Source organism: Periophthalmus magnuspinnatus, chromosome 5, assembly GCF_009829125.3.
Source record: "Periophthalmus magnuspinnatus isolate fPerMag1 chromosome 5, fPerMag1.2.pri, whole genome shotgun sequence".
Taxonomy (NCBI): Eukaryota; Metazoa; Chordata; class Actinopteri; order Gobiiformes; family Gobiidae; genus Periophthalmus; species Periophthalmus magnuspinnatus.
The window spans coordinates 20,789,445-20,806,063 of NC_047130.1; the positions used below are offsets into that span (position 1 = coordinate 20,789,445).

Genomic DNA, 16,619 nt, shown 5'->3' on the forward strand with positions numbered 1-16,619 from the left:
TATTTGTACTTGAGTATAGTACTTTGCCACTTTTACTGTACTTTGCTCCTTTCCACCTCTGCATTCCAGCCAAAGCAATATCTCCATGGAGACAAGAAAGTGGTGATCTGTTGATAAAAGTTATACAGTAAACCTTTTTAAAAATTCTGCTACTCTGCACATTTTTCTGTTTTGTAAATGGACACATGGCGGTGTAATCAGACCTGTGTGCTCCACCTGTCTGCTTGGGGCCTAAGGCAGTGGCCTGTTGCCCTGTTGTTTCTGAAACCAGCTCTATTTCAGGGCTCAACCCAAAAATCCCAGTCCTTATTTTCAGTCATCCAGCCCTTCTCTGAGCGTTTTTAGTCAACAGACAGTTCACAGTGTTTAAATTATATCCGTAGCGCGTGCTTGTGACAGTAGTAAAACGTGCGTAACTGCCCAAAAAGCATGGCCAACCACATTTACGTCACGTTAGAGTTTTCCCTTGAATCTCTTCCCTCTCTTAGACCCATGTCCTGCCCCCTCGCCCCCCTCGCCCCCCTGTCTTTGCGGGTGCCCGTGCATAATGCGCGTGAGCAGCAGGTAAACGTCACGGGCTCGTGCGCAGCGGCGGCGGAGGAGCGGGCTCGTGGGCGCGCTCCATACTTCCTCAAACGACGGAATCAGAGAGTGAAAAACGAGAGCACACGGCAAAACATCAACTTTCAGCGAACCGCGGCCAAAAGAGGAATAAGCGGAGTGTTTTCGGGACGAGAAGGTGAGTCCTGCACTTAACACATCCTACTGCGAGTGGATTTTGTGGTTTAAGTCCAAAAAGTTCATACAAATAAAGTTTAAGACAATGGCTCGTGCGTTTTAAAGCGCTTTAACTCATGCCAATGCGTAACGAAAACCGCCTAGTTGTTCCCGTTGCTGCAAAGCTACTACGCTCCTCTTACATACATCTGTTTATGTTTACACAGCACGCTAAAGCTACTTGTAGTTGTGAAAAGGCCAACAACTTGGGATGCATGGCGAACGTGGCGGTTTATTTTCCAGAAGGAGAGACGTAACCGTACCTGCTGGATGTTAGCTGGCAAGGTGTGGAGCGTAAAAGTGACATTACGCGCTTGGATTGCCTCAAAACGACCCAAAATGCGCGTAAAGTAGTTGGGTAATCGTATAGAGAGATGGAAACATGTTGCAAAATCAGTGTATAGAAGGTTGGGGTGGATGCGAAGTGACTAAAGAAGAATTTGGGTGTTGAAAGTTGACATGTTGAACCAACGGCTACGGGCGGTAAACCACATCCTACCTACACTGATGCGCTATGGAGCTACAGGTACACTGCATTTGTGTGTGAGAATAACGGTTATCTCTGCCACTACGACCTATATTAAACCAGCACTGTGGAACTTTTCCAGTGCTGGGTCTGTCATTTGCTTGTCTCCATGGAGAGGCCAGGAATTGTCCACAGTATGACAGAAAATGAATCCAACTCACATCAATTACAGGTGTCTTTATTACAAAACAACACAAAAACATGCATTCTTTCTGCGAGCAGGGTCTCCACAGATCTGACCTGTAATTTAGTTAGATAGATACGTTTCATACAAGATTTTGGAACATTCTAGGAAAAGCAGTAGAGATGGGGCAATAAACAATAATATCGTTTATTGTGATAAGTTGTTCGTGGGACATTTTATATAATCGCCAACAAAGATAATTGCCGTTATATCACCAGAATGTGTAGGAAAAAAAAAGAAAAAAAAAACTTATCCACAGGAGAGGCAACAGCGGGGGACAAAGGGGTCTGTTGTCTGGGGCCCAGGGTCTTAGCGGCCCAGAATTGGACCCTCTTCCTATTCATTTGTATTACACGGGGGCCATGTGAGACTTATAGCCCCGGGCGTCCAAATTTCAGTTGACAGCCCTGCTCATCCATAATAATCTCTGTTAAAGTTATAAATTATATTCATATCCTTAACAACTTTAATCATGATCGTGATATAAACATTAACCGCAGTTATTTTGGACATGGTAATCGTCACACAAAATTTCAATATCGTCCCAGGCCTACAAAGCAGTAACATGGAAACAAACAGCTGACAGACTCTCCACCAGAGAAGTTACATACTGCCGCTTTAAGCAAAAAAAAAAAAAAAAGCCCAATTTGAACCAGAAAACAAGTGGTATAAGTGACAAGTATGTGGTAATTACATGTTAGTGATGGGCTGTTGGTGCAAAACAAAAGGGTGGACACTAGCAGCAACATTCGTAGTATTTGTGTTGCCATATGAACAATGAAATACAATACTCGGGGTTAACTAATTGTAAGAAAGCATCTGTTATTTTTGTTTGTGAAATGTTTTAATTATGGGACATAATCAGATCTGCCAAGTCCATCACCAACACAGTTTAAGACTAGACTGAAAACTCACCTCTTCTTTCTGGCATTTAACACTATCTAGACAGGATATCTTGGTGTTTTGTTGTACTTTCCCTATGTTTCGTATTATCTGTATATTTGTTTTTTGTTGGCTTTTTATGAGCCCTTTGGACAACTGAAGATGTTTTGAAATGTGCTATATAAATGAACAGGCCTGTCACATAACACATTTTGAAGTCATTATAGACAATAAATGGTAATATTGAAACAAATTTATGCCACTGACACAAAAACCCAAGAGCAGATTTAAACACCAAAAACTATTCTAAATGTACAATATTGTTACAAAATCATGAGCTGCAATAAATAAACAGCAGTATAAAACATTGTAGTACTAAGGTTGCATCTGTAATGAGTCATAGAGGCTTTTAATTCAGATTGTGACAGGCCTATAAATAAATAAATTGAACATCAGTAATTTTAACTTTATCAATGTAATAACCATTTGAACTCTCTGACATGTGCTAAGTAGATGTTCCTTTTGGCACTATCATAATGCGCTTATGTAACTTAACAAAAATCCAAGCTAAAATTGGGTTGTTTTCTACCATATAGCAGCTGTCATTAATAAAACATGAACATTTGAATTGTAGACTAAGTTAGGAGTTTGAGTTATAGTGGCAATATGCAAAATATGTTACTACAAAGAATGAATTTACCAAATAGCAACACTAATATTTTCCATCAGTGTTACAGAATCCTACTGGCTGTGTGTCAGTACCATAGACTGTATAAATGGACATAGCTAACACTCTAGCCATCAGGTTCCAAATAGGAAACGAGCACGGGCGTGCTTCCAGCTCCGTTGACTCTGGCTCCAATTCACTTTACATTGGAAAATTGTTGCCCCTCTCTCTGTAACTGCTGCAATGAACCTCATTATTTTGGCCTTAAAATGTTTGTATTGACCTGCTCTATGTGATCCTGGTTGTCTATAAATCAAGATATGAACATTAATAATTGGCCCAAGGTCGTTCCCACTAAGGTTAGCAACAGGTTTGATTGACAGTGTTGCTAAGTGCCCATTCCCTGCTAAATCAGCAGTGGGGGCGGGAAGAAGATTACCTTCAACAGCTTCACTCCAGATTTTGGTTGCTATGATACTCGTGGTCGGAATTCCAAATATGGAACTCATCTCCAAATTTGCCCCTATAACTGCTCTAGCCTCGATGAGCTTCTTTTGACTGGAACTGAACCCTGTGGGTGACATCACACTCACTTAGGTCGTTTTCACACCTAATAGTCCAGTAGACTCGGTTTGATTCGGGACCAAAATTGAAACATTGTTAACATTTTCAACTGGAGCGGTTTGCTTTCACACTGCTTTTTGTCAAACGAACCAAACCTTTTGAGAAGCTTGTCTAATCCTTCACATGTGGTGGCGCTGTACCAAAAACCATGGAAGGAAACGAGACAAAAAACCATGAAGAAGAAACGCCGCTCGTCTATTGGTCAATACAACGCAACGTCTTTTCCGCAGGGAAATGTAAACAAAATTACTTTTGTCCGACACTGCGCTACAGTGTGGGGGAATCCTACTGCTTTCATTTTTTCACTTATTAATTTATAAACCTCGTTGTTTTTGTGCGTGGTCACGAGTAACTGACATATATTTTCGTCAGACCATATTTCTATGAGGGCTTTTACCTCCTCTTCACTCCACGTCTGACCACGAGCCATTTCTCCGCTCCGCTAGCTTTGCACCCGTGTTTGTTTTGGTTTTATTTACCCAGAATGCTGTGCATGTAATCCGCTTCCTGTCTTTGGAGTGGCCTGTGGTCTGCTTGGCGTTCACATATGCATTCGAACCGTACCAGAGTTCACTTCAACCGGACCGGGACCTAGGTTTTTTGGCGGACCAGAGTTCACTTTTTTGGACCGTATCAGAGTTCGATTGCGCATTCACACCTGACCAAACGAACCGGACTTTGTGGCCAAAAGAACTAGAGTTCGATTAAAGCGTACTAACCAGTGCTAGTGTGAATACGACCTTAGTCCACTTTTTTTATACAGTCTATGGTCGGAATATAAAGGTTTTTGAACACTGTACAGACTCTTATTATTAAAATAGAAATTGAAAATCTAATTCTAACTGCTATGCTTTTCAAAATAAATCACAGTTTTACTAAATCGTTCAGCCCTATTACATACAATGAATACTAATAATTGTATTAGTCAGTGGTAGATTAGAAAAAAACAGCTGCTGATGGGGCAGACGGCTCGATGAAATGGACTGGACAAATCAAAGTTGGACATGAAAAATCAATGCATTTCGTCCTCTGCTCCAAACTGACATCGACCAGTTCTCCAAACCTCATCACAGTATGTCCAGGGTGAACAGTAATTACGAAAGGAAATTAATGGTCATCAAATCGAGTGCATTCACTCCTCGAATGTAGCCTGGTTCACTACTGTTTCTTCTTCACAAACCAGATCAAATTCAGGACTATAACAGGTCTAATCTAGGATTTAACTAGGACTAACGTCGTACTAACAGTGTACTAACAGCGTACTAATGCCGGACTCACGCCGGACGCACGCAGGATTGAACCCAGTCTAAACCAGAACAAACCAGGACTAACTTCAGTCTAAAGCGCCTCTGATAGATGTGACACTACAAATTTGGAAAAAGAGCTGCACTAAACTAGGTCTTACCCAGGACTAAACCACATCTAACTCAGGACTGTCTGTTCTAAACCAGGACTAAACTGGGACTAACCCAAGTTTAAACTGGGTCTAAAACCAGCCTAACCCAGGACTAACCCAGGACTAACCCAGGACTAACCCAGGACTAACCCAGGACTAACCCAGGACTAACCCAGGACTAAACCCTGACTACACCCCTGTCTAAACCAGGACTAAACCCCTGTCTTAACCAAGACTAAACCTCTGACTAAACCAGGACTAAACCCGGACTAAAGCACCATTAATAGATGTGACTTTACTAACTTGGGACAAGATCTGCGCTAACCCAGGTCTAACCCAAGACTAAATCACGGCTAAACCATGGCTAAACCATATCTAACCAGGACAATCCTGTTCTAACCCGGGACTAACCCGGGACTAAATCAGAACTGAACCAGGAGTAACCCAGGACTAACCCAGGACTAACCCAGGACTAAACCAGGACTAAACCAGTTCTTACCTGGGACTAAACCAAGATTAAACCAGGTTTTACCCAGGGACTAATCCAGGATTTAACCATGACTAACTCAGGAGTAAACCAGGACTTAACCCGGACTAAACCAGGTCTAACTCAGGACTAAACCACCTCTAACTCAGGACTAACCCAGAACTAAACCATGTCTAACACACGACTAGCCTAGGAGGACTAAACCAAGACTAAACTAGGACTAAACCAGGCCACTGACATACCTTCACATCTTTTCTGCAAAAAATGATTATCTTTCACCCATTTATTGTACTAAAATTCCCCCTTTTTACAAAAAAATAAAAAATCCTGGACCTGTCCATCTAAACAAAAAAAAACAAATAAATAAAGAGTGCCCCAGAGTCTTGATAGTGTCTTCCTGTAACATTGTTCTGTTCTGGTCTTTTTTAGTCCTGCTTTTCTCTCTGTGGCGGTTTAAGTTGTGGGCGTCTGTCGACTGGAGGGACTGACTGTGAATACCAGCTGCTGCCTGTGTTTAGATTTCAGACATGCTCCGACTCGCTGTGTCTTTGCTTCAGGCAAACTAAAAAAATAAAATCTAAAAACGAGACACTCCAGATACAGGAAGTCACAAACAGGGCCAGGGAGTGTCAACTTCTAAAATGATTACAATCTTAATCAGTTTTTATCACTATTGTTAGTGATTCCACAAACTAGACATTTTCTTTGGTGATATAATGCAACATAAAGCAATGAAAATGTAACTATGAAAAGAGCTGAACAATTTGGGAAAAATATCTAATTATCATTTTCTAACAAGCATCGTGAAAGACCCATCCAGAAGAATTGATAAAAACACTGAAAAATTAACTGACAAACGAATACAAGAATCACTATAAAATAATAGTAATTGGGGACTTACACTTTAATTGAATTTCTAAATACAGTTTTTCTTCCTCTAAAACTCAACTCAACTGTGCACAAATATGTGTTTTATAAATTGCATATAGTTTTAGACTGACGTCATGTTTCGTCCTGCGGTGCAACTGTAACACTTTTATTTAAAACATTCTACATTGAGTCTCTTGTGTCAGAGGCAGTTCATAAAGGTGTTGGCATAAATGTAAGCATGTTAACATAATTTAATAAAATTACACCTTTACCACTACTTTAAATCTAAAAAGGATATAAACAGTTTAATGCTGTAATCCAGAGTGTGTCCTACAGTGTGATATGAAAAATAACATATTTAAAAAGACTACAAGTCAAAAGAAATTATATTGATATTTTTACTTTAGTAAAATTTAACTTTTGTGAAAAAAATTTGAACACATGCCAGTTTGTTGTCCTGCAGTATGACAGCTGTATTTTCAAAGAAAAATACAACTCTAATTGTTAAAATGATATTCTCTAAGATGGGACAGTTACATCATTATTAAACTAGCACTAGAGACATATTAAGTGATTTATTAGAATTTTTGAAAATGGCGAATTTGTGTCCAGTGGGGCAACAGGAGAGTTCACAGCACACTGCAAGTTAAAATGCCTAAAATTAAAACTTGTGATGTTTGTAGCTAAATACAAAATGATTTTCAAAAACAAATACGCTCTACAACAATTGTAAGGTGTGACATACCTTTTCACAAAGGCGTGTCACCAATTACAAATAATAGTAATCCTAATAATACACTTAATTAGTTAAAACTATTAGAAGTACTTCCAACACTACAGCAAACTACCTCTGAATCTGTACCCATACCACTAACACTATTGCTGTATTTACTACTATTATTAATACTACTACTACTACATATACTACACCACATTTACCACTGCTACCACTACTAGTATTACTAACTCTACTACTACTACTATTATTATTACTACAACTGTCTCCACTCATACTGCTGCTTGTATTTGCCCTCAGACGGGAAGTGTAGGGACAGCCGTGCTGTTCTTGAGGTTAGGATCATTTGCATGTTAGTTGCATTTCAAAACCAGAGACTCTAAAGACTCTTCAGACTCTGATTAGACATTTTTACAAACTGTATTAGAAACCATGGCGTTCTGTTTTTCTACATCACTCCTGGTCAACTTACTGTAAATTAACATTATAGTTTTTATTCTAAAGGTACAGTATGTAACTTTCTGGAGGTGGGATGTCACCTTCTTGATTCCATGGAAAAAGAAAGTTAAAACCATATTTGGGAACATTCTCCATGGAGATAGGTATGTTTTATGCCATATATGTGGATTATTATAGCCAAACAACATTTCCATGGAAACAAACAGGAGCAAACAGGATGCTTCTAGTTTAGTCAATTTTTGTTCAAAAGTTCCATACTGTGGCTTTAATTTTGTCCTGTTAAAGGTGCACTATCTAACTTTTCTGGTGGAGGGTTTGACAGCTGCTAGTCTCCACGGAGATGTTACTGTTTTACCTGGAAATTTACAGTTTGGCAATAACCTTCCCTATCAACCATTAGAGGTGAGCAGGTATTCCACTAGGCTGACTGACAGTTCAGATTGGTGGAGAGGCACCGTTTAAAGCCTGGTTTTGTTGTGTGTTAGATCTATAAAGTTTAAAGGCGGTTGTTGCGTGGTCGTGGTTAGACTTGTTCCTTGTTTTCTCATAACTTGGTTTGGTCTGGGGTTAGTCAAGTTTTCCCCTGACTTAGTTCTGGATTAGTTTTTGGTTGAGTCATGGTGAAACTTAGCCCAGCTTTAGTCCTGACCTGGATACAGTCCTTTTGTAATTAGGCGAGCTAATGTTATTAATCTGTATTTTAAAAGAAAAAAAAAAACACACAAGTGCTCATGTTCAGAAGGAGGAAGTAGAGTTATCATTTTCACTAGTCATGTTTTGTGATTCATGTTTTAAAAACCACTGTTTGCGCGACAGAAGAAACTCCCATACTTAGAGGTGAGAAGTGGTTACTCAGCTAAATTTACTTAAGCAACTTTTAAATAAAATTGTAGTTCTCGGGTTGCATACTTTTTCTCCTCTTTGCGTGATATTAAATGATTTGAACATTTGAGTTTCTTGCACTGTTCATTCAGATATGATTTTGTTTATACCATTTTGAAGGTCTATCCTTTGAAAATATCAGTATGTAGATGATTACATGTTTTGTTCTCCCTCTTAACTTCAAATAATAAATGTAATATAAATCACATAATACTTCCAGACAGTTACTTTTACTTTTGTAAATTCTAGGACCACAACATTCTACTTCTACTTAGATAATATTATTAAGAAGTAACTGTTCTCTTAATTGAGTGCAGTATTCGATTACTCTACCCACCTTAGTGTACATTATTCAGAACATAAATTAAATGTACAGTGAATTATTTTCCAGAGGTGCCCAGTTACATACTTGATTCCACGGAAATAGAAAATTAAACCCATACAACCAGGACATTCTTCATTAAGATAAATATGTTTTATGCCATACCGTGGAATATTATAGCCAAAGTCACAACATTTCCATGAAAACGGGCAGGAATAGGCCGGGTTCAAGCCTACTCTCAGTAAGGATGCAAGTTTTTTCAGTGCAATAAACACAACAACTTTTATTTTAGTAAAATTTTTGGCTAAAAATGTATATACCTTGGCTTTAATTTGCACATTGTGTTAATGGATTTGGGCCATTATTACAATTAGATTATAGATTTGATTCACTGCAGAATATTGGTAAATGGTAAATGGTCACATTTTTATATGGCGCTTTTCCACCTTCAAGACACTCAAAGCTCTTTACATCAAGGAACCACTCACCCATTCACACACACATTCATACACCACTGTACATAGACTCTGGGGGCGAGGTGGGTTAAGTGTCTTGCCAAAGGATACAACAATATTATTCATTTGCGGGAGCTGGAATCACACTGGCAACCTTTGGGCCCATGGATCTGATCCCTCAACCAATAATGTTTATGTCGGGAGTAGGATTCGAACCACCAACCTTCGGATCAGTGAAAAACTCTGTCAACTACTCAAATATTATATTACATTTGAAAGCCAAATATTCTCTCTAGTAGCACTTAATATAGGGGGATACTGTGTGATTAGGAGACATGGGCGTGACAAATTCATGAATGCACTGCACAAACTGAAAAGGCTGCTATGGCTGTATTATAACACATGTGTCCACAGTGTATGGGACTAGTGCAACAGCAGGAAATCATGCATGGAGCAGATAGAGACCAGGGCTGTATTGATCCCAAAGCCACATGCCATCACCTCCATGTTTTTCAATGGCCTGGGAAAATCCATATTAAATGCAATCCAATAACAGCAAAGGGGTGAAACTGAGCTCACAGTCACAGTGTGTTAAAGTTGCGTAACTTGAATAAAAACATTTGATTTGTTCTCTCAAAATCAACTTCACATGACATAACTCGTGAACAACAGGCATATCCTCTATAGATTTATATTGGGGTTTATACGAGGCCTGAACGATCTGGAAAAAAAAATCTCCATCCATTCCTCCATTTTCTTCCACTTATCCGGGGGTGGACCGCAGGGGCTGCAGTCTAAGCAGCAACTCCCAGACTTCCCTCATCACAGACATTTCCTCCAGCTCCTCTGATGGGACCCCAAGGCCAAGAGACATAGTCCCTCCAGAGTGTCCTGGGTCTTCCTCGGGGCCTCCTCCTGGTGGGGCAAGCAATGTGATTAGATTTGGGATTTATGTTTAAATAATAAGATTTTGTTCAGATTTTAAACACATCCAGAAGAATTGATCAGAAGACTGAAATATAAACTGACAAACTAATACAAGAATCACACTTCAGAACATGTTTGTGCAGGTCTAAACTACAGGCTTTGTAATTTTTGAAGTACCTTACCGGTCTTATTCTGCATAAAAACTGCTGTGTTTGCGATTTGCGATCAAAGTCTCAAGTCTCTAAAAATCACATAAATCATGGACAACAGGTAAATTCTCCCATAGATTTATATGAGGTTTATACAGGATTCTATGGGTACTCCTTGACAAAGATCAATGGCTATTCTACAGTGATATAGATTTAACCCCAGATGCCCTTTCTGAGCCACACACTATTGAAAATAAAGTACAATATTCTAATCCTCCAGCTGGTAAATCCTCACCAAGATCCCGGGTCAGATCTGGGGAATAGTTCCCTGGCTCCTGTCAGGTTTCTCCAATAGAACTGAAGGAGGTCTCAGTACAGATGTATCTAAAGTTAAATTAACTCTCAAGAAAAAGGTGCAGTAGGGCCAGCCACCTGCTTGTCTCCATGGAGAATTTATTGCTTTGCCGAGAATGTTCCACAGTGTGGTAATAAATGTAATTCTAGGAAAAGCAATAACATCTCAATAGCAGTGAACCCAAAACTAGAATAGATACATCTTTAATATGGCGGTGATATACCTTTAGAATGTCCAGTGTCATCTGATCTCAGAGGTTAAGTAGGGCTGGGGCTGGTTAATATTTGGATGGGAGACAGCCACATTGGGGCATCAGTAACTGCATACTGTTGTTGTGTCCTTGGGCAAGACACTTAACCCACCTTGCCTCCAGTGTTAAAGTATACTGGTGTAAGAATGAGTTGTGCTTGTGAATACTAGACAACATTTATCTTCATTAAAATGCACTGTCCCAACAAAAAAAACCAACACATCAAAAAACAAATAATGAATAATACATAAATGAATGCCCAGCTAAATGTGACGCTCACTGCCACAAAACCCATGTTCCATAATGCTGTGATGTGAATGAATGAACAAATTATACTTAGTTATGCACTGTACCCACCAAATAAACAAGCATTCTGACTGTGTTACTGTGTTATACCCGTAATTCCCAGATTATACAGTCACTCATCTGTGTATTTTTCTTTCCCACAGGAGCAGGTGCTGGGTGATCCAAAATGGCTCCTTTCCTGCGGATCGCATTTAACTCCTATGACCTGGGCGTCCTGCCAGCTCTCGACAATCCACCATTTTGTGCCATCAAGATGAAGGAGGCTCTGACCACAGGTGAGACATTAGACTAATCTAAAGCATACACACTTCTTTAATACTTTATGAAGGTGTGAGTCTGGTCACTGGTGAATCTCCCTGTTTTCAAATGGGCGTGATTGACAGCTGGATTAGCCAATTGGGAACATGCATGGGCCATCTGTGATATGTTTTAAAAAAAAATCACAGGAAGCTGAGAAACATTGTGGAGGGAACCAATGAGCTCCTTTGTTTCACTGGAAAAAAACAACAAAAAAACAAAATCTGAATGCATGATCACCATTTGACGCTTGGCTTGAGACACAACAGAGGGTGTGGGAAGCAGACCAAAAATACAGTGAGAGATCTGGATTTACCAGTCAAACAATATTTCTATGAAAACATTTTAACTTACAGCTAGAAAAATACAAATCTGGTTGTCAGTGCCAGAAGATGACTAAGAGTATGTTCACACTTTCACAATCACCACATAAAAATTTGGACTAAACTATGACTAAACCTGGAACTAAACCTGGAAGTAGAACAGGACTAGACCAGGACCAAACTAAGTCTACATTTAAATTGAAACTGGACAAAAACTAAAGTAGTCAAAATAATCAGACCATTGAGGGAGCAACTGTAGAGCAATCTGCGCTTTGAGAAACATTAAAATAGCTGTAGTCCTGTGTGTACCATTGATTCTAAAATATGAAATCACAAATCTAATGCCAATTGCAACTTTGACTGATAATTTATGGCACCACAAGCAGATTTTGTTGCTTATAAGCTTATAACTATAATAATTTTCTTTTCCTTTGTTTTTTTAGAGCGTGGAAAGACCCTGGTACAGAGGAAGCCGACCATGTACCCTGCGTGGAAGGCCAGTTTCGATGCACACATTTACGAGGGGCGGGTCCTGGAGGTACTTCTGATGAAAACTGCAGAAGAGCCATTGGCCGAAGTCACCGTGGGTGTGTCTGTACTCGCTGAGCGCTGCAAGAAAGCCAATGGCAAAGCGGAATTCTGGGTAAGAAAAACGATAAAATGGCTAAAAGTGCATATGGGGAAATAAGTTGAAATGCACTGTGGTAGTTGTCTGGTTTCAGTTTTAGAGTTTAAGATGGGGAACTGACTTGATGACAGAATGTCTGCCAAAATGTTCTTCCTTATAGGGCTGGGCAATAGTCATAGAAATAAATCTACATTTTTTTATATATATTTAGCATTATATATTACTTACAGACAGTTATTCTATCAATCTGGACAGAAAAGTGTAAAAACATGTCTTTTAAATGTGTTAGCTGAGGTTTTAGTATTTAGAAAGGAGTAAAATTAACCACAATACTGCGGTAATTTACAATATGATTTTCAACATCCATTTCGAAGCAGATCTTGTTAAAGCATTGTTTTTAATTATAAACTATACACATGATATTGAAATTTAGCATTTTCTCAAAACAGCATTCACAATATTTCAGGTCAATCATTTATTTTCAGAGTGGCAAATATTGGATACTAACAACACTGTTTTGTCTTGGTTTATACTGGGTTTTCCCATGGGATTTTACCAGTTAATGGCCAGTTGTACTCCTGATTTAGTCTTGGATTAGTCTTGTTTGTGTTGTTTGTGTTGGAACATTCTTAGTTATATAAAAGCTGATTTTTTTCATTGGTAATCCCCTAGCCATATTGTTAAAAAAGCTACATACAGAACAACCTACAGAACTTTAAAATTCCATTTTTTTAGTATTTTCAGATATTTTCAGAAATTTTCAGATATTTTACTTAGTTTTGAAAGTTGGTAGTTGGATCTTAAACGTTTTATTGTTCCAGGTGGATCTGCACCCGTCGGGGAAAGTGATGATGGCTGTGCAGTACTTTCTGGAAGGAGGAGATGCAGGTAAAACAGATCAATGTTCAGTCTCCTATTGCTGCTGCTTTATCTTAAGACACAGGCTTCAGTGGACTACACCCTCCTGAAGCATGTTTAATTCACTAGCAGTTTGCCCATCTCATTCATTTGATTGAAGCTGTAGTAAGCAGTCATTAAAGTGTTCTGTTATGTAACTCTAAGATATTCAATCTATATTATGTGCTTTTATGATTTACACCCATTTATGACATATGTTTTGTCCTGTTTAAATTCTGGTTTAGAACCGGTTTAATCCCGGTTCTGTCATACTTTGTTCATACATTTAGTCTTGGTTTACTACTGGTTCTGTCCTGGTTTAGTCCTGGTTTAGTTCTGGGTCTGTATCTGAAGGCTTGGTCCTGGTTTGGCCCTGGTGTGGCCCTGATTTGGTCCTGGTTTAGTTCTGGGCTTTGTCCAGGTTTAGTTTCAAGTTTGATGTAGTGATTGTGCCCTGTTTATTTATATATGAAGTCCTGGTTTACTACTAGTTCTACTGTTTTACTTCTAGTTTAGTTCTGGTTTAGTCCTGGTTTTTTCTTGTCCTGGTTTGGTCCTGGTTTGGTTCTAGTTTGGGTCCAGTTCTTTTCCTGGTTTAGTCTTGGTTTAGTTCTGTGTTTTCTCCAGGTTTAGTCTCAAGTTTAATATGGTCACTTTAAGTCTGAACCATGGTTTAGTCCCGTTTCTGCCCTGTTTTTTCATATATGAAGTCCTGGTTTATTTTAGTTCTGCTCTGTTTTAGTCCTAGTTTAGTTCTGGTTTAGTCCTGATTAGTCCTGTCCTTGTTTGGTCCTGGTTTGAACCCAGTTTAGTCGTGATGTAGACTTGGTTTGGTCCTGGTTTGGGCCCAGTTCTAGTCCTGGTTTACTCCTGGTTAGTCTTGTCCTGGTTTGGTCCTGGTTTGAGCCCAGTTTAGTCATGATGCAGACTTAGTTTGGCCCTGGTCTAGTCCAGCTTTCGTTCTAGGATTAGTCCCACTTGTAATCTTTATATAGCTTGAGTAGAATAGTGAACACAGCCCAAGAGTCAGTTATTGTTACTGGTCAGAAGCTCAATTCTTCTTTCCAGTGTTATGATTTAATATCTTTGTCTACATTTGTTTGTCAGAGAGTAAACAGCCGCCCAAAGAGGAGGAGGCCCCCACTATAAACCGCAGACGAGGGGCCATAAAACAGGCCAAAATCCACTTCATCAAAAACCACGAGTTCATTGCCACGTTCTTCAGGCAGCCCACCTTCTGTTCTGTGTGCCGTGAGTTTGTCTGGTCAGTACACAGCATACATCATAACAGACATTAGTGTAAACACTGTGTATCCATTGGTTTTAACTATGTAGTTTAGACCTCTACAAATGAGGGCTGCAACGATTAGTCTAGATTAATTGTGACTAATCAACTATAAAAATAAGCAAAATTGTATTTTGATCAACAGAATAACACATTTCTGAATTTTATCAATACAGTTTTTTTTTTGTAAATTTGCAAATACTCTCTGTCTAGAAGCCTTCACTTACCATACATCAACCTTTATTTCATAAAAAAAAGCAAAAGAAAAAATCAATTTGTATACACTTTTCTGTTTGTTGCTATTTTCAGTGTAGTTCGCTCCTCCCATCAGATAGATAAAAGACAGTGTACACCAGTGATCTGACCAGAACTGAAGAAGTGGCTCGGATGAACAGCCAAATGTCTTCACTCTAAAACTTTTATCTAGTTGACAGAATTTTACTTTTCTTTTGTTATAGATCATGCCTGGACCACTAAGGGATTAACACAGGGATTTAGCAAAAAAATAGAAAATAAATTAAAAAAATCTATATGTACAATAGAAATAAGCAGTTGACTAGCTGTGCTCTGTGTGTTGTGAGTTTGTCTGGTCAGTCCACAGCGTAAACCATCTCAGGATCTGCAATGGGTGTAATTATGTAGTTTAGACCTCCTTAAAATGGCGCTGCAGGGATTAACCAGAGTACTAGTTGATAATTGTAATTGTATTTTAATCATCATAATCGGTATCTGGATTGCACAGACTCTAAAGCACATGTCAAAAGACCTTTTATAACAAAGACAGCAGCATTGTTAAATCAAAATGAAAGAAAACAACAGCAAAAACAACTATTTTGAATTTGTAGCAATAGCACACTTTATTTGTTTTTTTTGTTTTTTTTTTTCAACTAGAAGCCTTAAGTGGGCACATTTTGACCTGTATTGGGTTAAAAATGTATTAAACAAATCTGAATTTCTAATGGAAAATTTGAGTTGTTGCAGAGCTCTTACAGTATGTTGATATAATCTTCTGGTAATGTTAAAAAAATCTAGATTGACTTAAAAAAAATCTAGATTGACTTAACATTGCATTTTTAAAGTATAGAATGAAACAAATAGAATTTTTCTTTCAATATATTATATTTTTGAATGTAATCAAAACAACAAAGTCATGCAATCTGTTGTGTTTTCATGGTAAAAATTCACTAGAGTCAATTAGATTTTTTTTTTAACATAAATCTCCAAGTATTTAGCTTCTATTTCATATTTTGTTGAAAGATTCTGTCATTGGCCACATAGCAGTATACTGTATAGTCAGAAAACACATGTACCAATGTAACATACTTTTGTGATAAATTATTAATTCAAACCCTTTTTCTTTTCTTGATAAAAGGGGTCTCAACAAACAAGGCTACAAATGCAGGCGTAAGTCTCACATTTGAAACATTATTTCTATGTATTATTGATTTGGTGCTTAAATATTCACACAGGCTTTGTTTTACTTTTTCCCAGAATGCAATGCAGCGATCCATAAGAAGTGCATAGATAAGATCATTGGCAGATGCACTGGGACTGCAGCCAACAGCCGGGACACAGTGGTATGTCACAACCCCATATGTCTTAAAAATCTGAGCTGGTTCAAAAATAAGTCCCTCATTCATATATTTACATGGTCAAGTTTTAGGTTTAGGAAAGAATCTTTATAATAAAGGTGGAAAATTGTTCTAGATTTTAAAATTTTTCTTATAATGATAAAAAATCCCAAATATTTGCACATTTTTCATACCCAGTAAAATATGTCTATATAGTATAGGGTTTTCTATATAGGGTGGGTGATCTGATGATAAAAATTTTATTGGGATCAATCTGTTATTTTGGTGAAATCATCATATTGCAAATCACTGCTTTTCTTTTTAATGTAGCTATAGGCTCAAACATACTTTTCCCCACCCTTCA

General features: G+C 38.4%; 1 protein-coding gene across 1 annotated transcript in view; it reads left to right on the forward strand.

The window, feature by feature from the left end:
• Window positions 1-636: 636 nt before the first annotated feature.
• The window catches only part of prkcda (protein kinase C, delta a), a 35,535-nt gene continuing 19,552 nt past the window's right edge, over window positions 637-16,619 (forward strand). Inside the window, exons 1-7 of the mRNA XM_033965999.2 lie at window positions 637-739; window positions 11,398-11,529; window positions 12,318-12,517; window positions 13,324-13,390; window positions 14,507-14,663; window positions 16,057-16,088; window positions 16,176-16,261. Of these exons, the coding sequence (XP_033821890.1) occupies window positions 11,421-11,529; window positions 12,318-12,517; window positions 13,324-13,390; window positions 14,507-14,663; window positions 16,057-16,088; window positions 16,176-16,261 (651 nt within the window). The 5' untranslated portion in view covers window positions 637-739; window positions 11,398-11,420. The remainder of the gene's footprint in view (window positions 740-11,397; window positions 11,530-12,317; window positions 12,518-13,323; window positions 13,391-14,506; window positions 14,664-16,056; window positions 16,089-16,175; window positions 16,262-16,619) is intronic.